This window comes from Nannospalax galili, unplaced genomic scaffold, assembly GCF_000622305.1.
Source record: "Nannospalax galili isolate Female #2095 unplaced genomic scaffold, S.galili_v1.0 scaffold1623, whole genome shotgun sequence".
Lineage (NCBI taxonomy): Eukaryota > Metazoa > Chordata > Mammalia > Rodentia > Spalacidae > Nannospalax > Nannospalax galili.
In genome coordinates, this window is record NW_008349082.1 from 301,455 (window position 1) to 325,388 (window position 23,934).

General features: G+C 52.4%; 2 protein-coding genes across 3 annotated transcripts in view; one reads left to right on the forward strand and one right to left on the reverse strand.

Annotated features, from left to right (window-relative positions):
- Positions 1 to 1,558, forward strand: Cnfn (cornifelin). Its single transcript, XM_017801448.1, has 4 exons — positions 1 to 196; positions 627 to 737; positions 1,077 to 1,213; positions 1,339 to 1,558. The coding sequence occupies exons 1-4, from the start codon at positions 160 to 162 to the stop codon at positions 1,426 to 1,428; spliced, it is 375 nt and encodes a 124-aa protein (XP_017656937.1). The 5' UTR covers positions 1 to 159; the 3' UTR covers positions 1,429 to 1,558.
- Positions 1,559 to 4,256: 2,698 nt separating this feature from the next.
- The window catches only part of Megf8 (multiple EGF like domains 8), a 51,738-nt gene continuing 32,060 nt past the window's right edge, over positions 4,257 to 23,934 (reverse strand). For both annotated transcript variants that reach the window (XM_029570077.1, XM_008846416.3), the window contains exons 29-41: positions 23,285 to 23,448; positions 22,446 to 22,590; positions 18,864 to 19,095; positions 17,718 to 17,841; positions 17,323 to 17,536; positions 16,584 to 16,798; positions 11,834 to 12,041; positions 11,501 to 11,660; positions 10,953 to 11,145; positions 10,329 to 10,499; positions 9,795 to 9,925; positions 9,262 to 9,394; positions 4,257 to 7,100 (exon numbers count right to left, since the gene is read on the reverse strand). In XM_029570077.1, coding sequence (XP_029425937.1) covers positions 5,832 to 7,100; positions 9,262 to 9,394; positions 9,795 to 9,925; positions 10,329 to 10,499; positions 10,953 to 11,145; positions 11,501 to 11,660; positions 11,834 to 12,041; positions 16,584 to 16,798; positions 17,323 to 17,536; positions 17,718 to 17,841; positions 18,864 to 19,095; positions 22,446 to 22,590; positions 23,285 to 23,448 — 3,359 coding nt within the window. In that variant the 3' untranslated portion in view covers positions 4,257 to 5,831. The remainder of the gene's footprint in view (positions 7,101 to 9,261; positions 9,395 to 9,794; positions 9,926 to 10,328; positions 10,500 to 10,952; positions 11,146 to 11,500; positions 11,661 to 11,833; positions 12,042 to 16,583; positions 16,799 to 17,322; positions 17,537 to 17,717; positions 17,842 to 18,863; positions 19,096 to 22,445; positions 22,591 to 23,284; positions 23,449 to 23,934) is intronic.

The window sequence follows — 23,934 nt, forward strand, 5'->3', positions numbered from 1 at the left end:
CTCCCTTCCCCCTGAGAGCCCAGCCCCCAGTGCCTTAGTCCCTTGCCCTCCCCTGCCCAGTATCCAGCCTCCCTTGGACACACTCCACTGCTTGTTGCTGTTGCTGCAGCCACCCCCTGCGGCCGTTCACACACCAGCCACCTCCTCAGGGCCAGCGAAATGCAGTTTGAGATGCACGACAACGTGAAAGGCAAAGGTGGGATCGCTGGATGGACCAGCAACCTTCTGGGTACCAGGAACCTCACAGCTTCCCTCCCCTGGGCGCCCTGGCTTTGAAGACAAATGGCCTCTGCTTCTGCCCCAGAGGCCCCTAAAATGCTGGAGGCCAGCACTCTAAATCCGGTCACGGAGGAGGTGGCACGTCAAGGCTCTACCCAGTTGCGGTGCCCACCCTTCCTCCCGCCCTTAGCTCAACCAGATATGCAGTTGGCAGCCAGCAACAGGGAAAGACTAGGTGTTGATGACCAGATACGGCAGACGAGAATGGGGAGGCCAAGCCATGTTCCCTCAAGTGGGCGGCCAAGTCGCCCCACCCAGAATGCCCGGCAGAAAGGAGGGTGGCAGGGGTGCAGCGGTCCAGAAGGCCTGCCAGGATGCCTCCTGACCCCCTCTTTTCACTTTCGCAGCCATGTCCTACCCAGTGACCAGTCAGCCTCAGTGCGCCAGTACCTGCTACCAGACACAGCTCAGCGACTGGCACACAGGCCTCACCGACTGCTGCAACGATATGCCTGTCTGTGAGTGCCCTGGGAAGGTCGCAGGGGAGGGAAACACCTCTGCACTCCTCCCGGCCCTCCCTGTGCATCTCTTCTCGTTTGGCTTCGTAGGACTCCGAATTCCCTTTCTGTAGCCGTCACTGTGCCTGGCACCCCAACATCCCCTCCTTGCGCTCAACTTTCCTCTTGGTGACCTAGGTCCCTCTCCAGCCGCTAACCCACCCCACCACCTTACCCTGGACCCTGATTGCCTTGGGAACTTCATTTCTTCCACCAAATTCCCCTCCCTCTCGGACCCTCACCGCCGTGGCGCCGGGTACGAGCAGGTGGCCCCGCCCCTGACCGGCCCTCCCTGTCCAGGTCTGTGCGGGACTTTCGCTCCCTTGTGCCTGGCCTGCCGCATCTCGGACGACTTCGGCGAGTGCTGCTGTGCGCCGTACCTGCCCGGAGGCCTGCACTCTCTGCGCACTGGCATGCGCGAGCGCTACCACATCCAGGTGCGTGCCAATCCTGGGCCCACAGGACAGAGGGCTGGGGACCGACCACTTGCGACTCCAGGCAAAACTCCTGATCTCTCTCTCGCTCGCTCGCTCTCTCAGTCGCTCTCTTTCCCACTCTCCAGGGCTCCGTCGGACACGACTGGGCGGCCCTCACCTTTTGCCTGCCGTGCGCCCTCTGTCAGATGGCGCGGGAACTGAAGATCCGAGAGTAAGGAGGTTCCCACGTTCCTCCTCCTGAGTCCTCTGGTTACACCTGGCCTCCTGGGGCCCCTCCTGGGAGAGCCTGTCCCACTGCCCCTGTCCCACCAAAAAATACACCCACAATAAAAACCGGAAAACCAACCCCGCCTACATCTTTTTTTTTTCTTTTCTTTTTTTTTTATTGTCGCAGGGAGGGAATCTGGGTGGAGAGAAGAACTAGTTGCTGAGAGAGGCGGGATGCATAAAAAGTGTCTAGGTGTGGATGGTACAGCTCAGAGTTTGACAGGACGGGCCGTGTAAACAACAAATAAAACCATTAACCCCACAGCTGCAGATGGCCTATCAGAATCTCGGCCCACATCTGGAAAATAAGCAAAATTAGAAAGACAGTCTTAGGGCCAGGTGTGGTGGCATAGGCCTGTAATCCCAGCATTCAGGAGGCTGAAGCAGGAAGTTTGAGAGTATCGTAGGTACATGGTATGGGACCAGCCTGGGTCACATAGAAAAACCTTGCCTCAAATAAAAAGGTTTTATTTTTTATTCATGTGTATGTGTACATGTGTGTGCATGGGAGCATACATGCAGGTGCCAGAGGAGGCCAGAAAAGGACATCAGATCCCCTGGAGCTGGAGTTGTAAGTGGTTGTGAGCTGCCAGATGTGGGTGCTGGAATCTGAACTGGGATCCTCTGGAAGACCTGCAAGTGCTCTTAACAGCTGAGCCAGCTCTCCAGCCTCCCAACAAAATGTTTAAAAAAGATAAAGAAGCCGGGCATGGTGGTGCATGCCTTTAATCCCAGCACTCAGGAGGCAGAGGCAGGTGGATCTCTGTGAGTTTAAGGCAAGCCTAGTCTACACAGTGAGTTCCAGGACAGATGGGACTACAGGGAGACCCTGCCTCAAAAAGACCAAAAAAAAAAAAAAAAAAAAAAAAGATAAAGATATAGACAGTCTTGGCACAGCCTAGATACCTCAGAGAATGCCTTCCACTGCTCCCTTGGTATCTATAGGCCTCAGACTGACACACACTTCTAACAGGTTTAGTGGGCTGAGAACTGTTAATTGCTTAATTGGCCCTGAATTCTTAGGCAAGAGATTTATTTAACTCCAAGTGGGAGAACAAGCCTTCAGTGGTGAAGACTCATGCCAAGCATCCAGTAAGGCTCGGAGTGCTGCAGACCGTTAGTAAAGAGAACCCCAGGGTGTTGGGAGTCACAACAGGTGGCATAAACCTCAGGACTTTGGGCTCTTGTACCTGGCTTTCTTTCACCCGCCACCAGCCTTTTGTGTTCAGACGCATCCTGGGAGAGGTGAGGGCTGAGGTTGCACATGGAGGGAACTGTACATGGAGACAGATGGTCCTACCCTATGAGATGTTCGTGCAGGGGTATGGGACCATCAATGAAAAGAGTACAAGGAAGCGTGCTCCTGAGGCCCAGTCACAGTGCACACGTTGTGCTTAGGAAGACAAAGTCCAGGGTAACTGCTGGAAAGGACCTAAGGGCAACTTAAGAATAGCTAGTGGTCATTCAGGGTTCAAATGCCCCCTGCCACTCCATTAAGTAATGTCTATGACTCTGCACTCAATAAATGCCAACTTTGGGCTAGAGACATGGCTCGGTGGTCAAGTGTGCGTGCTGCTCTTTCAGTGGACTGAAGTTTGGTTCCTAGCACCCACCTCGAGAAGCTCACAACTGCTCGCCTATAACTCCAGTTCCAGGGGAATCTGATGCCCTCTTCTGGCCGCCCAGAGCACACTTGCTCAAAAGCACATGCACATAAGTACACAAATCTTTTCTAAAATCCCCAATTTATGGTCTGTCTCGGAGGGTAGGAGCTACCATCTGCTCGTAAAGACAAAACTCATATGGGGGTCAAAGTGATATCTGAAGATTCAATTACCCACGAAGTCTGAAAACACCATGCTATTCATGGGCCATATGGGAGACTTGAAGACCCATCAAGTCCAACATGTCACATCGACTACTCACTGAAGCAAGAAGCTGGTGCTTCTGTTCCAGGTGTGCAGAGACAGCACACCATTGAGGACTCCCAGTGAGACACATGCTGAGCCAAGGCTAAGATCAGGCAGAGATCTTGGGCTCCCAACATGTCTGGGCTTCTGCTTGCTCAGGATTGGGGACTATGAAGGCTAGCACAATGCTTTGTTTTGACCTTAAGAGTGTGCTTGAAGTGGGGCATTGGTGATGCACACCTTTAATCCCAGCACTCAGGAGGTAGAGGCAGGAGGAGCTCTGTGAGATCAAGGCCAGACTGGTTCACATGGTGATTTCCAGGCCTGCCGGGTCTACAGAGAGACCTTGTCTCAAAAAGACCCAAAAAAAAAGTGTGCTTGAATTAGGCCACACCGCTGCCTCATTTTCCTTCTTTTATCAGCTGCCACCCTCACCAGCCCGACGAGCTCCCTGTTCTCAATTCCTCCAGTTGAAATACAACAGTTTCAGTATAAACCCCAGGAGCTTCTAATGATGAAGCCCAGAGTAAATAAAACCTGTGCCTTTGACCCAGGTAGTCTGTTTCCCCTTGAGCCAAACTATGGCAGGGACAAGGAAAAGGGTCAAAGGCCTTCGTGGCCTTAGTGCTCTTCACAAGAGATTTTATAGTACCCCCCCTACACACACACACACACACACACACACACACACACACACACACATACACACACACACACACACTACCGAGGGGCAGAGCCAGGCTCAGGTCACATGGTTTGGAAGTAGCACCAGGATAAGGCCTTACTGCAGTTACTTAGTGCTTGGGTGCTGGTTCAGAGCCCACTCCTCCCTCTCCTCTCTCCTGCACAAACAGCAATCAGACACCTGGGTCTTCCCCACGCTTTTTATTTGTTGCTTCAATCACTCCCTCCTGTTTTCAGATGTGCTCCCTACTGCCTGACATGCACATAGTCAGAGTGGGGGAAACCACACCTCTAGCTGGGGTTCCCAGCAAGGTGAAGATTCGAGACCCAGCCCTCACCCCAGGACCAAAACAGCAGCTGGAAGCTGGAGTCTTGGGCAAGAGAGTCCCAAGTTTAGGAAGCCGCCTAGGACTGAAGTGGCGTCCTCAAGGGGTAGACGAGCTGAGCTCAGAGGTCCTGGTGGGGGTGGGCTCTGGGGAGAGCCCAGAAGACTCAAGGAAGAGAGTTGAGTGATAATCCCAGTCTCTCCAACCCAGGCCCCCTCCCCCCACTGACACCTCACACCTGCCTGAGGAGCATCTCAGGCAGAGGATTTTCCTCCTTTGAAGCCCTCTCACAAGTCTAAATTTCCAGCTTCACCTGGTGACCCTGGCCTGGGGTCACCACTGAGCTTTGTCCCTCCAGCCCAGGAAAAGCAGCAGCTGCTTCCTGCTTACTTCTGGGCAGTCGCACTGTCTGGCCCCTTTCCAGTCACTGTCTTCACCAGCCTACACTCAATTCCTCCTGTTGAAATACTCAGTCTCTGTATGAATTCCTGGCCAAACTGGCTCAAGACCCCCAAAGTGTATCTCATGCCCACCCAAACTATTTTCCCCACAAGCCTCAGCCTTCTCCATCATAGTAATGACCCCACTATCCATCTATGGTCCAGGCCATAAAAGTAGGTCATTCTAGATGTGTCCCCTTCCTCACAGTGACATCTGCATCATCACATCCTGCCACTCATCCTTCATCTGACCCTGTCACTGCCATCAGCCTCCTCCTGCCCACTGTCACCTGCCTGTGGCCTCTGTTGCCCCCCACAACCCATCCTTCACTCCAAAGCTGAGAGACTTCTCAAATAGGCTGGCTCTTCATCGCCCCCACCACCCCGCAGAACCATCCAACAGCTTCCCATTGCTCTGAGAACAAAATCCAATATCCTACCTAGGATTCCAACGGTCAGGGTTCTGGCTCTTCCAATAAAACAAACTGGTTCCAGCCTCAGGACCTCTGGCCTCGCAAGTATTCCCTCTGCCAGTTATCTTTTATCTTTCTCAGCCCATTTTGCCATTTCTCTGATTGCCTAAGCGACTTCACCCCAGTCCCTCAGCGCCATATCCTGTTGAAGTCTCGAAGTTCTTCTCTGAAACCATTCTGTGTGTGTGTGTGTGTGTGTGTGTGTGTGTGTGTGTGTGTCCCACATGCATGTGCACTGGTGCAATGCACATGTGTGCACATACCCCTGGGGACAGGTTGATTGTCTCCTTCCACAAGAATCTAAAGTCCCAGGAGATCAGAGGACTTCCTCTCTCAATTCCTGCTTTGCTCTGTGCCTGACATGAAGTAGCAGCTCAATAAATAGTTGCTAAATGCAGAACAAAGGGAAAAGGAGCCAGTGGTCTCTGAGGACTGACTTTCCAGGGGACCCCGTCCCCTTCAGGCTGGGGTGGCCCCATCAGGCAACTTGGCTGCTGTGTGGGAGGGCCCTCGGCAGGTCAGAGGGACATGCTGGTGAGGTTGTCCTGGCTCAACAGTCCCTTCCGGCCTGCACCAGCCCCATGCCCACTACCTCCAGCACCCCCACTCCCCCCACAGTACTCGTGCAGCCTATGCCGCAGTGTGACAAGGGCTGACCCCAAGCAGGCGCCATTGGGCGCGTGAGGCCCACCAGGCAGCTGGAGCAGCAGTGTGGCCACACCAGCCATGCCATCTTCTGTGGGTTCCAAGGTGATAGGCCCAGCTCGCAAGCCAGCCGTGGTGGCAGGGATGGCTGGTGGGCAGCACCCCCCTCCCATGGGTCCCCAGGGGCCCCCAGCTCCAGTCAGCAATAGGGGTGCTAGGAAGGGCTCGGAGCGGCGGAAGGCAGGAGGTGGGAGCCCAGCTGGCTTCCAAACAGGGGCTGGGCCTGTAGGGTCTGGTGGGAAACAGACAATGACCTTGGCAAAGGGGCGGCTGGCCATCTTGGTCATCTCCTGCAGGTGCCTGCGCTGCTCTTGCCGCTGGTCCAGGGCCTGCTTGGCCTTCCAGAGGAGCACACAGAGTGAGAGGAAGAGGAAGAAGCAGGAAAAGAAGACAGAGAAGAAGACGAACAGATCGATGTGGGCCTGGTCTTGCCGGAAGAAGAGCAGGCCCTGCGAGTCAGCCGAGCCGTTGGCACCAGGCCCACTGGGGTCTCCCACACCCAGCAGCAGCAGATAGAAACGACTGGATTTGAGGGCGTGGTGCTCGTGTGGGTAGGTGATCACCAGCCGGTCCCGCACACTTCGGACCACCAGCACTGCTGATGGCTCTGTCACTGTCACATAAGTGATCAAGCCACGTGGCCACACCTCCCGTATCCGTGGCTCCACTGGAGTACCTGGCCCACCCCCAGCCCCGAGTCCCCCTAGGTCCCCAGCTACCCGGGGTCCACCATCAGCAGGAGGTGGGGGAGGTGGAGGAGGTGGGGGTGGCTGGATATGCACAGTGTGGACACCTGTGTCAGGGGCCACACGGACCACAAAGGTGTCATAGGAGGTGGAGACATAAAGGTCTACAGCACCAAAGGTCACGTCCAATGTCAGGCGAATGTCCACATTGGTGAACTTGGGCTGCACACCAAAAAGCACTGTGCGTCCAGGACCCAGTGCACGGCGCTTGGGCTCATGGAAGCAGTTGGTCTGGGAAGTGGGGTCCAGGCAGCATTCCTGCTCCACTGAGATGAGGCGGTAACACTGCTGGCCACCCAGCGGGCTCCCATGGAATGATTCCCGGCACTTGGCACACTGTGGACACGGCGGGGTAGAGGTGGCTGTCAGGGTTGAGCTCAGGGCTTAATATCAATGCCAAAAGGCCACTTCACCATGCCCCTCCCAGTACCCAGACAGCCCCTGTGACACCCATCCAGAATGTCCCTAGGAACCTCTGGTTCTCTGATGCTTAGCAATAAAGAGTTCTATGGGGTGCTGGCTGTACATCCTCACTAACCGTGTGGCCCTTGGCTAGTGACTTGACCTCACTGAGTTTAGATGGGCCTCTGTACTCAGGAACCAAGGCTTGCTCAGGGCACCTCTGAAATCACATTCATGGCTTTTAACTCGGTCAGCCAGCCTTGGCTGCCCACCTGGCTACTTCCAAACTGTTAGGTACTCTCACATCTCTGGGCCTCTATACCAGCTGGTCCTCTGCCCAGATGGCTCAGTTCCATAGGTTCACTTTCTGACACCTTCTTCCACCTCAAGCATCATCTCACCAAGGCCTTCCTCAGTCAAAGTAACTATATCTGCCTTTTTTGTTTGTTTTGCTTGTTTTTTGGTATTGTTGTTGTTGGGGAGGGCAGTCTTTTTGAGACAGGGTCTCTCTATAGCCCCAGCTGGCCTGGAGCTCACCAAGTAGACCAGGATGGACTTGAACTCACAGAGATCCACCTACCCCTGTCTCCCAAGAGCTGGGATTAAAGGCGTCTGCCACCACACTCAGTGCTTTTTGTTTTTTTGAGACAGTCACGCTATGTAGTCCAGACTGGTCTTGAACTCGTTTTGTTTTTTCCTTAATTCTAGTTTACTTTATTTTACTTCAATGTGAGTATTTTGCCTGCATACAAGTACATCAGGTGTGCACAATGCCCACAGAGGCCAGAAGAGGGCATTGGATCCCCTAGAACTGGAGCTACAGACCACTGTTCACAGCCATTTGGGTGCTGAGAATGGAACCAGGATCCTTTGCAAGAGCAGCCAGTGTTCTTAACTGCTAAGCCATCTCTGCAGACCTCCAATGGGCATTTTGATAATTCATCAGGAAAGCATATATGTAAGTGCACCTCTGTTGTGCAATGCCCACAGAGGACATCCGATCCCTTGGAACAGGAGCTATGGATGGTTGTTAGGTACCATGTGGGTGCTGGGATTTGAACTTGGGTCTTCTGTAAGAACAGCCAGTGCTCTTAATTACTGAGCCATCACTCCAGTCTGATTTCTTTTTACTCATGTGTACATATGTGTCTCTGTGTCTGCCACATGTGTGCAGGTGCCCATGGAGGCCAGCAGATGTCAGATCCTCTGAAACTAGAGTTCCAAGTGGCTGTGAGCTGGTCCTCTGAAAGTAGCAAGCACTCTTGACTGCTGAGTCATCTCTCCAGCCCCACACTGGTTTTGGTTTTGGTGTTTGTTTTTGTTTGTTTGGGGGTGGGGTTTTTTTTGTTTTTTTTTTGTTTGTTTTTGTTTTTTTTTTTTTTTTTTTGGTCTTTTTGAGACTGGATCTCCCTGTAATTCACTATTTAGACTAGATTGGCCTCAATCTCAGAGATCCACCTACCAATGCCTCCTGAGTGCTAGGACTAAAGTCATGCACCACCATGGCCAGCCCCACATTGGTTATTGAGACAGGGTCTCATGCAGCCCAGGTTACATGAGATTTGACTTCTGATCCTCTTGTTTCCTCTTCCAAAGTGCTAGGATTATAGGTCTATGTCACATACCCACTTTATATAGTACCAGGGCTTTCTTGCATACTAGCCCAGCACTCTACCAACTGAACCACATCCTTGTGTTTGGGAGAGGCTGGCCCAGATTGGCCTTGAACTCGACTCTTTTGCCTCAGCCTCCTGAATAGCTGGGATTATAAATATGGGTCACTACACCCCATCAGACCTGTTTTTCAACTCAATACAGTTGCTTTTTCCTTCAGCTACTATGAAGGGACTTTCTGGCATTTGCTGCCTGCAAGCTGTGACTGTCAAAGAGAGCCCCATGAGGCCCATATCTGGACTCAGCATCAGTGTGCAGAGCCTGAACCTGACTGGGTCTCAAAAACAGTCTTAAGCTGACCTCTATCCCACAACCACAGACTCAGCACCACGTTGCTGGTCCAGCCACCTGGCCACCTCATCCAACTCTGGCCCTTGGGTCCTATGGGCACCTAGTCCAGTAACTGACTTTTCAGACATACCTGGTACTTGTAGCAGTCTCGGCGGTCACTGGGGGAGCTGCCCTGGCACGTGCCTGTCTCTGTGTTGTTCTGGCATGGGCAGCCTGTCCCGTCCTGCTCATTACAGGTGTCTGCATGGCCATTACACTGGCATCTGAGGATGGAAGAGAGCAGGGGGTGAGGAGCGCCCATGAGGGCCAATGCCCTCAGAAGTCAAACGTATTGCCCAAGGCCAGAGCCTTTAGGTGACCATAAGCTTAGATGAATTCCAGAATTCTCTGAACCTTCAGAAGGAAGGGCACAGAATCTTCCCTCTTCCCTCAGCAGCCTCTTCTGAGCCCTCTGACTCCAGTGTCTGCAGGCTCTAATGGGAGGAGTCTCTCATCTGGGACCCACTCAGGTCCAGATGGTCAGTTTCCCCAATCCGTTCTTGGCCTCAGGTTCCCTAGGAACTGCACCTACTTCTGAATGACAGCAGAGGACTAGGGGAGGGAGGTCTGGTTGCCAGGGTTCCTCCTAGGGAAAAGGGAAAGGGTCAGGCCCGCTCTTCTTACTTGGTACACTTCCCATCCAGGAGGAAGTAGCCGTGGAGGCAACTCTCGCATTTGTCACCATAGCTGTTATTGTGACAGTTCACACATACAGCTTCATCTTCACTGGGACCTTCTGTCACCCAATTCTCAATCTGGCCAAACAAGAACAGGGTGATCACAGAGACATGGACCAGGCCCTCCTCCTACAGATCCAGCAGTCCAGCCCTCCGTCCTCAGGCTTTCTCTTCAGACCAAGCAATTCAGCACTCAGCCCCCTTCCCTCAGACCCAGTATTCCAGCCTCCAGCCCTCCTCCTCAGGGCCCCAACCCTCAGCTCTTCTCCCTCAGACACAGCAGTCCAGGCCCCAGCACCCCTCCATCAGACCCCTCAGGGGTCCAGCTCTCAGCTCTTCTCCTTTGGACCCAGGTGTGCAGACTCCAGCCCTCCTCCCTCAGACCTGGGATTCTGAGATCCAGCCCTCCTCCCTCAGACCTGGGATTCCAGTTTCCAGCCCTCCTCCCTCAGACCCAGGAGTATAGACTTAAACCTCTCACCTCCTCTGGGTCCAGTGAATACTTCTCTGGCTCCCTCCTGGCCATTTCTAGCTCTTTCCTGGAGACACACACATGGCTGTTTCCTCGACAGAAGGCATGGCAGGGTCGGCAGGTCCCACCCCCCAAAGCTGAGCCCACAAACAGTGGGAGACACTGCTCACAGTGGCTACCCTGGGAACACAACACAGAGCAGTCAGAACCGCTGGGGAGGCATGGGGCAGGTCACAGGGCTGGGCACTTGATGTGGACCATTCCAGTCTGGCTGTGATTGAGCCCCCAGTCTACTTGTTTACTTCCAGCCCTAAGACCTAAGAGGGTTACAAAGCCCTCCCAACACCCACCCTCCCTGGCCCATTCTTTCCACTACCACACTGTTCCCAAAGGCTTCTCATATCTCCGCAGAAAGGGGCTCAGCTACCCCTTCCCTGCCCATGGTTTTTCAGCATTCAAAATAAACCTCAAGATATCTCAACAGCAGAGCAGCTTGCCTAGCATGCCTGACACTCTAGGTTCTGCCCCCAGCACCACCAAAATAAATTTTTAAACAAAATTTCTGATCACAGATTGAAGGCAAGCAAAGGCTTGATCCCTCAGGATCAGGGGCCGGGGGCCCTAGGAGCCTACCTTGGTGTGGTTGCGGCAGAGCAGGCAATGGTCCCGGGCCCCAACGCCTGCACACTCGCTGTGCCTGTTGCAGCGACACTCTGTAGAGCAGTTACGGCCAACGAAGCCAAAGTGACATCGGCAGTGATCAGGCTCCACACAGGAGCCATTCACACAACCCTGGGCACACACAGGACGGCATAAGCCTGTCACACTGTGGGGAGCGAGGGGAACATAGGTCAGGACAAGTGACCCAGTCCTCTTCAACAGGTTATTCATCCCTGGTCTGCTCCATTCCTCTACCAGCCCTCTACCTACTCTAGAAACTAGTCCACTATGCCTGCTCTTCTGGGGCCCCTAGGACCCTCATTCATTCCTGGTCTCACCATTTTGTCCCCTCCATGACTCAGCCAACTGCCCTTCCCTCTCGTAGACCAATTCTACCACCTGAGCACCTTGGGCTCCCTTTCCTCCATGGGACTTGGCTCATTCATCCTCATGGCTCCCCAGACGCTCTCCCACCTGCCTTCCAGGCCCTCACCCTGCCCAGGCCCCACCCGCAGCCTTACTTGTCCATGGTATAGCCAGTCTTGCAGCTGCACTCGTAGCCATGTGGCTGGTCATGGCAGTTCTGGGTCTCATTGCAGTCATGGTGCCCATTTGCACACTCATCCTCAGGGGGGCAAGACAAGAAGGCCCAAGATGCCCCAGATTGGCCACACGTCAGTCCTGCCTCAGGGGATATTAGAGCTTCACCCAGGGCACCTCTGCACCACCTCCCCAGTGACCCAGGCCCTTGCCCCATCTCCTCTGAACCCCACCTTGAAAACTTGCCCAGTATCCCCTTGATCTCTATACCAGATCCTGACCAGCCCACTTCCCAGCTCCCCAAACCCTCTCACCATCACGGGGGCCACTGAGGCCACCCTCCATGCAGCGTCCACCCCCATCCTGACTCCCCCAGGCACACCAGCCACAGTGGGGTCGTCGTAGACACAGGGCACACTGTGTAGCCTGAGCACAGCCCAGGGAGCAGCTCTCTGGCCCCCGAAGTAGCCGCCCACAGCCTCCAGCCATACATCGCAAGGGCAGGTAGGAGGGGCTCAGACACTGTCCAGGGAGGAAGAAGAGAAAGGCAGGGAAAAAAGTCAAATATAATTCCCAGAGCATAACCTCTTTTCCCAGGCCCACCATCCCTGGTTCTAGCTACCTCAGGACAGTAGCTAGGCTGTCACATATGCCCTCAAAAGCATTTGTAATCCAGACTTCAAGACTGGAAGTGGATGAGCTAGGTGTGGTAGCCCATGCCTGTAATCACAGCACTCAAGAGGTAGAGATAAGAAAATCAAGAGTTCGGGGGCTGGAGCAATGGCTCGGCCATCTCCAGCCATCTCGCTGCTCTTTCAGAGGACCTGGGTTCAATTCCCAGCACCCACATGATGGCTAACAACCATCTATAACTCCAGTTCCAGGGGATCAGCCACCCTCTTCTGACTTCTGTGGGCATTGCACAACACGGGTGCACTTATAGACATGCAGACAATACATTCGTACACATAAAACAAAAATTTTAGGAGCTGGAGACATGGCTCAGCGGTTAAGAACACTGGCTATTCTTGCAGAAGACCTGGGTTCGAATCCCAGCACCCACATGGCAGCCAACAACTGTCTGTAACTCCAGTTCCAGGGGATCTGACAGCCCCTTCTGTCCTCCAATGGGCACTGCACAACACGGGCACACTTACCTATACACAGGCAATACACGCATATACATAAGATAAAAATAATATTAAAAATAAAAAATTAATAAATTTTTTAAAAAAGAAAATCAAGAGTTCAAGGCTATCATCAGCTACATAGTGAGCTCAAAGCCAGCTTGGTCTACACGAGACCCTATGTCCAAAAAAAAAAATGTTAGTGGGAAGTGGGGTCAGGGCTCTGAAAGACCATGATGGAGACCTGGGCTAGAAGGCACTGGGAGGAGATGATGAGCACATGAAGATGATGGGGAGGGGCAGGAAGAGAGCAGACACAGACAGCGGAGATGAGTTGTCACTTCCCAAGGATGGAGAGGCAGAGGGAAGGAGGGCAGCTTTCAGGGCTCTGCATCCAGCCCTGTGAAGCCCTGCCAAACTTTCTACCCATGTTCTAAAAGGAGCTGGGTGTGGTGGGATGCCTGTAATCCCAGCACTTGAGAGGCTGAAGCAAGAGAATCAAGAGCCCAAGGCCAGGGCCAGCAAGAGGGTAAAGCTTGCTGACAAGCCTTGATGACCTGAATTTGAATCCTGGGACCCCACATAGTGTAAGGAACAGATTCCTACAAGTTGTCCTCTGAGCCCCACACACATGTGTACCTCACCCCACAAAATAAATAGAAAATTTTTAAAAGACACATTATATACTTGCATGAAAAAGGCCTTGTGAAACCAATGTATAATTTTTAAAAGTTAAAAAGTAAACTCCCAGCCGGGCATGGTGGTGCACACCTTTAATCCCAGCACTCGGGAGGCAAAGGCAGGTGGATCTCTGGGAGTTCAAGGCCAGCCTAGTCTACATAGTGAATTCCAGGACAGCTGGAGCTACAAGGAGACCCTGTCTCAATAAAACAAAGTAAACTCCCGTTTCCCAAAGGTGCCATTATATTGATTCAGGGAGTCCCCACTCCTTACCAGCTCAGATATTTGTTTCCTACAGACAGTAGGTAGAAATACAGACAGAAGGGCACCCAGAACAAAGTTATAAGGCACAGTTTCTTACAACAAACTTGGGCCTAGCTGCAGGGCAAAAAGGCTTCTTCCACCCAGCAGAGAGGCAGAGGAGTCCTGGGTAAGAAGCCAGGTGGCAATTCACAAGCTGTCACTCACTGGTTAGGATCCAGACTGCTTGCACAATGAGGTCCTATCCCTTGGGAACACACTATCATACTATGGGGTACAACAGCATTTTATTTCCTGCTTGGCCTTAAGTATAAGAGGGAAGAGACTAATCTGGGCTGCTAGCCCAAGGGCACTTAGGAAGAAACAAAGCAATGGTACAGTCCTGAAATAGAAACCCTGATTGCAGCGGCTGGAGCCTGCTGAAGGGAGGGCTGGCCAGCCACTTTGCTCAGTGAAAACTTTGCCAAGGAGTCCAAACTAGGCATGGAATAGATTCTCATAAATTCTCAGCACTTGGGAGGCAGAGGCGGGTGGGTCTCTGTGAGTTTGAGGCCAGCCTGGGCTACATAGAGCATTCCAGGCCAGCTGTGACTACAGGGAGGCCCTGTCTCAAACAAACAAACAAATACTGGGGAGGGCTATGGACGTATATAGCTTAGTTGGAGGAGGGCTTGCCTAGCATGTGTTAGGCCCTGGATTCAACTCCCAATACCACAAAGAAAAAGAAAAAAAATAAAAACATTTAGGGAAGACTTGCCAGAAGGACCCCAGGTGTATAGACAAGAGACCTCTGCTTGTTACGGACTTTTCGGGTTAATACTGTCAATTTAGAATCACCTAGGTCAGGTATGCAAGAGTTTCTAGATTTGGTTCTCAGAGGTATAAAGACCCACCCAAAATGAAGGCGGCACCATTCCATGACCATGGGACCAAATAAAAAAGGAAAAAGCTAGCTGAGCACCAGCACTCCTCTCTCTGCTTCAGGATCAGGGATGTGGTGACAGCCGCCTCAAGCTCCTGTTGCCTGCCAGGACGGTCCTGCCATGATGGACTGCATCCTCGAACTGTGAGCCAGAATTATCTAGTTCTTCCTTCTTAAGTTGCTGTGTCAGTTTTTTTTATATATATATATTTTATTATTTTTATTTTATGTGTATGAGTGTATTGCTTGCATGTATGTGAGTGCACCCATGTCATGCAATGCTGTGGAGGTCAGAAGAGGGCTTCGGATTCCCCTGGAACTGGAGTTAAGGATGGTTGGTAGCCGCCATGTGGGTGCTGGGAATCGAACCCAGGTCCTCTGCAAGAGCAATCAGTGCTCTTAACTGCTGAGCCATCTCTTCAGCCCCTGTGTCAGGTATTTTGTCACAGCAACAAGAAAAGTAACTAATTGGCCTGGAACTCACTGAGTAGGCCAGGCTGGCTGGCTGGCAAACCCCAGGGATCTGACTGTTTCTGCCTCCCTAGCACTGGGATTACTAGCATGAGCCACACACTCAGGGGATTGAATTCAGTCGTCATGCTTAACAGGCAGGTACTTTACTGACAGAGCCTTGAGCCTGAGATTTTGATCACAAGGTGAACGAACTGCTACGCCACCCCTAGGTGGAGTTCTAGCTCTGGAAGCCTGCAGCCCTCTGTGCCCTGTCCTTCTGGGGTGGGACATGCAGGATGAGCTGTAGGGTTCTAAAGTCAGTTCTTGGAATGGAAGTTCTAATGGCATCTGTCCCATTTTCCCAGGACTGCTGTAGGCTGGGTTCAAGGAGGCGGCTGAACTGATGACAGTTCTCAGTGGTCTGGTAAGGTGGCATGCTGCCACTGGGTCCTGAGTTATGAGAGTATGCACGAGTAGAAAGTGGGAACCAGACTCTTGTCGCTAGATGTGTTAAGGGAAGGTGGATCTCTCGTCTCCCACTTGTCTCCCATTCGGACACATCTTTGGACTTTCTAGGAACAGACAGTGTGGTAGGCAATCAAGTGGTGGAATGTTCCAGCCACATCCACCTCCCAGTCACATCTCCAACCCACAGACACACAAGGCCCAAGTCTGTCCTCTTCGGGGTGTTTTTTTTTTTTTGTTTTTTTGGTCTTTTTGAGACAGGGTCTCCCTGTAGCCCCAGCTGGCCTTAGCCTAGAACTCACTATGTAGACCAGGCTAGCCTTGAACTCACAAGAGATCTGCCTGCCTCTGCCTCCCAAGTGCTGTGATTAAAAGTGTGTGCCACCACACCCGGCCTGGTCTGCCCTCTTTGAACCCAGTCCTCCCAGCCCTTTCTGGTATTGTCTCACTGGGCCCCAAATGAAAGCTGAAGGGACACAGGGGCTGAGGTCAAGGGAGGCACCGAGCTATGGACAGAACAGCAGGGGACATGAAGGCGAAGACGGGGTGTGCTGGATGCTTTAGTGTCAACTTGACACACCTGGGTTGAGGGAGCCTCAATTGGGGAATTTCCTCCATAGGACTGGGCTGTGGCCATGGTTGTGGGGCATTTTCTTGATTGCTGAGTGATGTGGGAGGCCCCAGCCCACTGTGGGTGGTGCCACCCCTGGGCAGGTGGGCCTGTGTTGCATCAAGAAGCAGGCTGAGCAGGGGCCAGGGAGCAAGTCACTAAGCAGCGATCCTCCATGGCCTGTGCTCCAGCTCCTGCCTCCAGGTTCTTGCCCTGAGTTCCTACCTCGGGCTTCCTGATGAACTGTGACCTGGGAGATGTAAGACAAATAAACCCTTTCCTCCCCAAGTTGGTAGTGCTCAGAGTGTTTTGTCAGCAATGGAAAGATAAACTAGGACAGACAGTAAGAGGAAGAAGGCTGGAAGCTAAAAGGATGGAGGAAGAACAGAGCAAGAAAGGTCAGGGCTGGCCATTTCCAGGGCACAGAGGACAGGGCACAGAGGTCAGGGCACAGGATGGGGCACAGAGGTCAGGGTACAGGATGGGGCACAGAGGTCAGGGCACAGGCCAGGGCACAGAGGTCAGGGCACAAGCCAGGGCAGTACCTGTTGGAGGCTGCTGCTCCATACACAATGCTGCCAGCCCCCATCTGCACCCTTGGAGTCCAGGCAGGAGGTGCAGTTGGGGAGGAGGTGGCAGGGGGTGGGGCAGGGCAGTGGAGGTGATGATTCCACTGGCATTGGGGACACATTCAGCAGAGAATGGCTGAAGCACGTCCAGTCATAGGTGGGCTGCACTGAGAGGATGCGGCGAGTCTCCCCTGGGGTTGGGGACACAAGGATCAGTAACCAGTCCAGTCTCTGGACTCCTCCTTTAGACCTGGGGGTCCAGGCCCAGCCCTCCTCCCTCAGATCCAGGGATCCAGGCCCCAGCCCTCCTCCCTCAGGCTCAGGGGTCCAGGCTCTAGCCTCCTCCCTCAGACCCAGGAGTCCAGGCCCCAGTCCTCCTCCCTCAGACCCAGGGGTCCAGGCCCAGCCCTCCTCCCTCAGATCCAGGGGTCCAGGCCCCAGCCCTCCTCCCTGAGGCCCAGGGGTCCAGGCTCTAGCCTCCTCCCTCAGACCCAGAAGTCCAGGCCCCAGTCCTCCTCCCTCAGACCCAGGGGTCCAGGCCCAGCCCTCCTCCCTCAGGCCCAGGGGTCCAGGCTCTAGCCTCCTCCCTCAGGCCCAGGGGTCCAGGCCCCAGCCCTCCTCTCTCAGATCCAGGGGTCCAGGCCCAGCCCTCCTCCCTCAGATCCAGGGGTCCAGACCTCTAAACTCCCTTCAGGTGCCAAGCCCACTGACTCACCAGTCCTCTTGAACTGTCGTGTCCACATGCACTTGCCCTCCCGTGTGCACTGCTCACAGTCGGCGGCTCCACATGCAGCCTCAGAGCAGTTCCCAGCCCAGAAGACCTCTCGTTGGTTGATCCTACAGTCGTTCTCTGAGGTGCAGGAGCCATTACGCCCAATGCAGGCACCCTCGGGGCAGTTGGTGCACCACTTACAGCGGGGGACAGATGCCTGGTGGGGGAAAGGTGGGTTTGGTGGGCTCTGTAGGGCCCAGCATCCCTTCTGACATAGCTCTTCCCACCCACCCAATCTCAGATGACAGATTCCATGGTTCCTGATATCCAGGAATGGGTGGGGCAATGGACCACAATGGAGCCTAGGACCCCCGCCCCTCTACCTGTCAATCACTTACCTCCCCATCTCCAGGCTGCAGTGTCCGGGGATGGCGGGCCAGGCACTCACTGCAGGTCCTCAGCCTCCGACATTCCTCAGGTGACCGAGGCATTGGGGAGCAAGGGGGCACCCCACAGCCCAGCCTAGAGGGCATGAGGCTGGCTCACTCACATGCATCCAGGACTCAAGCTCTGTCTCTTGCATATAGTCCTAAAGTACCCCAACCCAGATGTTCCAAGCTGGACATCAGGATCCTGGTCAGCATCACTGCTTAGTGATGGATACACCCATGTTCACCTACTACAGGTGCCTAAGACATCACCAACTGTCTCTTCCTCCCCACTTCTACCCAAAACAGGAGTCTTCCTCTCACATGGCCAGAGCTTAGGTATCCCCCTGCCAGCTCCCCTTGATACTCTTTCCCTCACAAAAGTTCCAGGAATCTCCCTGCCCAGCCTGCCTGCCTCTTTCAGCTCAAGCCCACCATGGCTCCCCACCATCCACAGCACAGGTCCATAACTCCTTGCCCCAAATCCTTGGAGGTACATGGATTTCAGAATTTCCAGATTTTAGAAAAGCAACACATGGCTCCTGCGATGATACACAGGCCCAGAGAGTAGGACAGCACCCAGAATCAGATCCATTAACACCTCTGCAGGTTATATGGCGACATGCTTCACAGGGAGGGGAAAGCTCGTGAATAGGCTCCCATCACGATAATGCAGCAGACCAATGAGTTGTTGCAAACTGAGAGCTTTTTGGTTTCCAGAGATGTCTGGATTCCTGAACTGTAGGTGAGGACACTATGGAGCTGGACAGAGCCTAGCATCCCAGCCAGGTATAAGAAACCCTTTCTGAGCTGACCCCAGTAGAGATCATCTCGAAAATACACTGGGTATAGCAGCACTTTCCATCTTTGCTGGTCTAAACCCTACTTGTCATTTAGAACCCTGGTCTAATCCAGCTCCTCCAAAATGAGACTTCAGGACACAAACAGACCTCCCTACTATAGTAGTGCTAACCCCCCTCCCAATCTCAGATGATTCACCCACTTCCCCAGTGTCAACTGGAACCAAACAGGAGACCTCCAAGGCCTCCCTCTAGGCTTACAAACCTCTAAACCCCTCACAGTACTGCACAATGGGCTGTCAGTCATCATGGTTACCTGTGGGCCTGATCCCCAGACAGGCAAGCGCCATGGCACCAGGTGCAGGCCCCAGACTGGTTACAAGCTTCAGGTGAGGGCAGTAGGCGACAAGGGTCAGGGGGCAGGGTCAGTGCCAGGAGGCGGCCCAAGGCCACTCCCCCGAATCCCCCAGAGATGTACAGGCGGCTCGCGACTGCTGCCACTGCATGGGCCACAGACTCCTCCATCGGGGACCCCACAGAGGCTGGGCCTGAAGAAAGATGGGGTGTTCAGAACTAGAGAGCAGAAAATAGAGAGCAGAAAGGGATAGACAGACTTTGTCAGGAAAGACATCCAGAGAGGACAGAGTCAAAGGAGGGAGACACAGATCGGCAAGGAGGCGAGACAGAAGGACAGGGGAATCAAACAGCCAAGAACAGAAAGGTAGACAAACAAAGGAATGGAAAGGGAGGAGCAAGAGCAGAGGTGGGCTGAGGATGTGGTTCAGTGATGAAGCCAGAGCCTAGCATGTACAAGACCCTGCACTGCAGGGTTCCATCTCCAACACTGGATAACCAACCAACCAACCAGGAACAGAGACAACCAGGAACAGAGACTGGGGAGAGAGAGAGTGTGTGTGTGTGTTACTGGGGACTGAACTCAGGGCACGGCACTATGCATGCCAAGCAAATGCCCTACCACTAAGTTATACCCAAAGCTCTATGGATCATTTTTAAATGGATTATTTTATATTACATTAATTACATCTCAGCTTTTTAAAAATCCAAGACAGAAAGAGTATTAGAAAGGTTGACTCAGAGTAAAAGGGAATGAGAAAAGGTCAGAGAGAACAAAAAAAAAGGAAGAAACTCAGAAACATGGGCCCAGAAACACACACAATCACTCACAATGCTCAATGAAATAAAAAGATAAAATATGGACTGGGGACATGGCTCAGCAGGAGAGTTCTTGACTAGACTCCACCAGTGAGGGGCTGGGGGCATGGCTCAGTGGTAGAACATTTGCCTAGAATCTTGTCCTATAAGGCCAAGGAGACAAGATGTGGGAGAACTGTTTACTCTGCTGGTAGGGACATGGCTGTGTGTGTGATCGCCAACACATTCCTAAGCCTCTGAGGAAGGCAGAGGCAGAAGAGACCAAGGCAAAGTTTATGTGGAGCAACATAGATTATGGGGATTCTAGGACTGCAGGCTGGAGGCATGGCTCAAGGGTAGAGCGCTTGCCTAGAATCCACCAGAGGCTTCCTAGTAGAGCAACTGTCTCACATTCATGAGGCCCAGGGTTCTCAGTAGCATTGAAAACAAGCCATATGCCCAGGTCTCGGCACCACCTCCCAACATTGCTTATTACAGAATACAAGTTCTTTTCTAGTTCTAACCTATCTAGACTCTCCCACTTGTCATTCTTCCATTAATTACTGCACGCCAGGTGCTGAGGATATAATGACTAATTAATAAATAGCACCTTTCTTATTTGTTTCTGGTTTCTTTTGAGCTTCATAAAAGTAAAGTTTATTCAACAGTATATTCCACATTTCTGTATACTTACAATTTTACAAGTAGAATTCTAGAATTTCCAATTTTTTAAATATTTTATTATTTTTATGTGTAGGAGTGTATTGCCTGCATGTAAGTACACCTGTGTCATGCACTGCCCATGGAGGTCAGAAGAGGTGTTGGATTCTGCTGGAACTAGAGTTACAGCCAGTTGTTAGCCACTATGTGGGTAGCTTAACTGCTTGCTGAGTTATCTCTCCAGCCCCACTAAGAACTTCCAATTTTTTGGGGGGGGGCAGGTCTTTTTGAGACAGGGTCTCCCTGTAGCCCTAGCTGGCCTGGAACTTGCTATGCAGATCAGGCTGGCCTTGAACTCACAGAGATCCACCTGCCTCTGCCTCCTGAGTGCTGGGACTAAAGGCATGCACCACTATGAATGTTTTGTCTGCATGCATGTAGGTGCACCACATGCATGCAATGCCTGCAGAGGCCATAAGAAGGCATGGGATCCCCTGGAACTGAAACTGGATGTCAGCTGCCATGTGGCTACTGGGAACCAAACCCAGGTCCTCTGCAAGAGCAGCCGATGCTCTTAACCACTGAATGATCCCTCCAGCCCCAACTTCCAGTTTTTAAAAAGATTTATTTATCTCCATGTGTTCATGTGCACACACATGGAGGCCAGAAGGGGGCTCAGGTGTCCTCTATCACTCTCCCTGAACCTGGGACTCATGTTTTCTCAGCTAGGCGGGAAGTCAACAAACTCCAGCAATCCTCCTGTCTGCCCCGCCTTGGAGCTGGTGTTACAAGGATGTGTAAGACCCCCCTGCTTGTTATATGGATCCACATTCTGGTGTTTATGACTGTACACAAGGCACTTTTAACCACTGAACCATCTCTTCAGCTCCTAGAACTTCCAATTCTTTAAGCCCCTTTCTAACCCACAAACAGCAAACCTGGAAGGAAACACTCCACTTACAACAGTGTTCTGTCTAGAGAATGTTTTCTTGTTTTGTTTTTGAGACAGGGTCTCACTATGTCACCCTAGCTAGTCTGGAACTTACTATGTAGACCAAGCTGGCCTTGAACTCACAGACATCCACCTGCCTCTGCCTCCTGAGTGCTGGGATTAAAAGCATCACCACCACTCGGCCTAGAAAATGATTTGGGTTTTTTTTGTCCATCCTGTTTTATAAATTGTATACAGTGGCTATTATCACTTTTATAAAGAGAATACAAAATAAACCTTTCTAAGAAAAAAGAAGGAAGAGAGCCATGAGATGGTTCGACAGGTAAAGACACTTGCTGTCAAGCCTGATGACCTGAGTTCAGTCATCAGACCCACACGGTGGAAGCAAAGAACCAACTCCCACAAGTTGACCTCTGACCTCCACACATGCACCATGGCAGTACATACTCCCTCACCCCCCCCCACAAGTTAATAAATAAATGTAATCTTTAAAAAGTTTAAGAGTAGATGGGGCTGGAAAGATGGCTAAGAACACAGAATGTTCTTGCAGAAGACCCAGGTCCAAATCCCAGCACCCACATGGCAGCTAACAACTATCTGTAACTCCAGTCCCAGGGGATCCGACCTCCACAGGCATTGCACAACACACACTTACCTACATGCAGGCAATACACGCATACACATAAAAAAATAAAAATAATAAAAATTTTTTTTTTAAGTTTAGGAGCTGGAGAGATAGCCCAGTGGTTTTAAAAGCACTGCACCGTTCTTGCAGGGGATCCAAGTTTGGTTCCCAGCACTCACATAGACAGCTTACAACTGCCTGTAACTCCAGCTCCAGGGGGACCCAATGTGTCTAGACTACACACCACCAGTACTCACATGCACATACCCACATAAAGACAGACACACACATAATTAAAAAAAAAAAAAAGAAACAAAAACAATTTTAAAATTTGTTAAAGAAAAAGAAAAAAAAGAAGGAAAGCAACTCTATGGTCTTTAGATAATATGGGAGGGGAAAAGAACTTCACTGATGGAGTCTAAGAGGCCCAAGTGGCCTCTAATGAGAGGGCCAAGGTCTCAGGACAGGATCTCAGATGTCCCCCAGCTTCCAGAGAAACAGGGACTTACGTGTGAGGTCCGGCAGCAGCCAGGTGTTGCAGTTGACCTGGTAGAGCAGAACATCGCTGCTGAACTCATCCGGGTCTGAGCGCCCCCCAAGGACCACCATGGTGTCTCCTAACAGAGCTGCAGCATGGAAAAGCCGGGGGCGGGGCTTTCGGGGAGACATACACAGAGATGGCCTGTCAGAATCCAGTCCCTTGTTCCACACGTTCCCTCCCAACCCACCTGCCACCCTTGAATTTCCCTCCCTGCCCTCCTCCAGCTCATCCCATCTTCACCTTCCTCCAACCTGCTCCTTTAGAGCAGCCCAAGAAACACTTCCCTTCCCCGGAAGACCTGGAACCCCCACAATTTATGTTGTACCCTGAAAACTTAGCCTTGGTCTCCTCCTCCCTCTCCCCCAGAGGGGTTTAGGAATGTATGTGCAATACACATTGAACTGTCCCAGCACAGACAATTCCCATTCCCCCACACCTTGTCTTCTTGGCCTTATAACGTAGGTGTTGAAAAGAATCACAGATAGAGCCAGGCGTGGTGGCGCACGCCTTTGATCCTGGCACTCGGGAGGCAGGTGGCCATGAATTCAAGGCCAACCTGGTCTACATAGTGAGTTCCAGACCACCCGGGCTACAGGGAGACCCTGTCTCAAAAGGACAAAAAAAAGAATCCACGCCCCTGACTTCCTGGCCAAGGATTCTTTCCTCCAAACAAGGCATGAAAAAAAGAGGCAGCCTGGGCATATCACAGCTCAATGTAGGGAACTGCAATGGAAGGACAAGAGACAGGAATCCAGGAGGGAGTCAGTCCTTGGGGCACCCCCCTCCTGCCACTAAAGCCATCCTAACCTTCGCCCCCTGAGAAGGGGCCAGCAAGCTCCAGGTGCGGTCAGGACAGTGCAGGGAGTAGAGTTCTGGAGACGGGGCTGCCAGCTCCACGTGGAAGCGGAAGCCCCCAAACACATAGAGGGAGTCGGTGGCCTCATGGTAGACTGCAGAATGGCCATAGAGACCTGGAGAGGGCAGAATGACCACAGAGATGGCAGGTGGCTGACAACCAGCTGTGTCCCCTACCTCACTGACCTTCCCTTCTCTTCTCAGGGACCACACCCCTACCCCACTTGGCCCCAGAGACTTAGGAGTCCTCTGCTGCCCCTTCTCTTTGGGATCTAGAACACAATCCCAGGAAGAACAGCCAACACTTGGGAAGTTGTGATGGGCTGGTAGGAAGGAATCAGGACAGCAGAATATCTGAGGGTCAGGGATCAAAGTATCCTGAAGAGACAGAAAGAAGGAGAGAGAAAGGGGAGGAGAGGAAAGAGCCCCTCAAGGTGGAGATCTCAGAACCCGGGGAGGGAATGGGAGCTGCATTAGGGGGAGGTGAACAGTTCATCATGGAATTTGGGGAGTAAAGAGAGAAACTCAACATGCCAGAGACACTTCCCTGGGAATCTAGGTGGGGTTAATGGACAGCAAGGAGATAAAAAGGTGACCAGAGT

Excerpts from the sequence above, each read along its gene's own strand:
- Cnfn (XM_017801448.1), top strand. The coding sequence starts at position 160 with ATGCAGTTTGAGATGCACGACAACGTGAAAGGCAAAG. Across the intron at positions 197-626 it reads CGACAACGTGAAAGGCAAAG|CCATGTCCTACCCAGTGACC; the intron begins GTGGGATCGCTG and ends TCACTTTCGCAG. Across the intron at positions 738-1,076 it reads CTGCAACGATATGCCTGTCT|GTCTGTGCGGGACTTTCGCT; the intron begins GTGAGTGCCCTG and ends CTCCCTGTCCAG.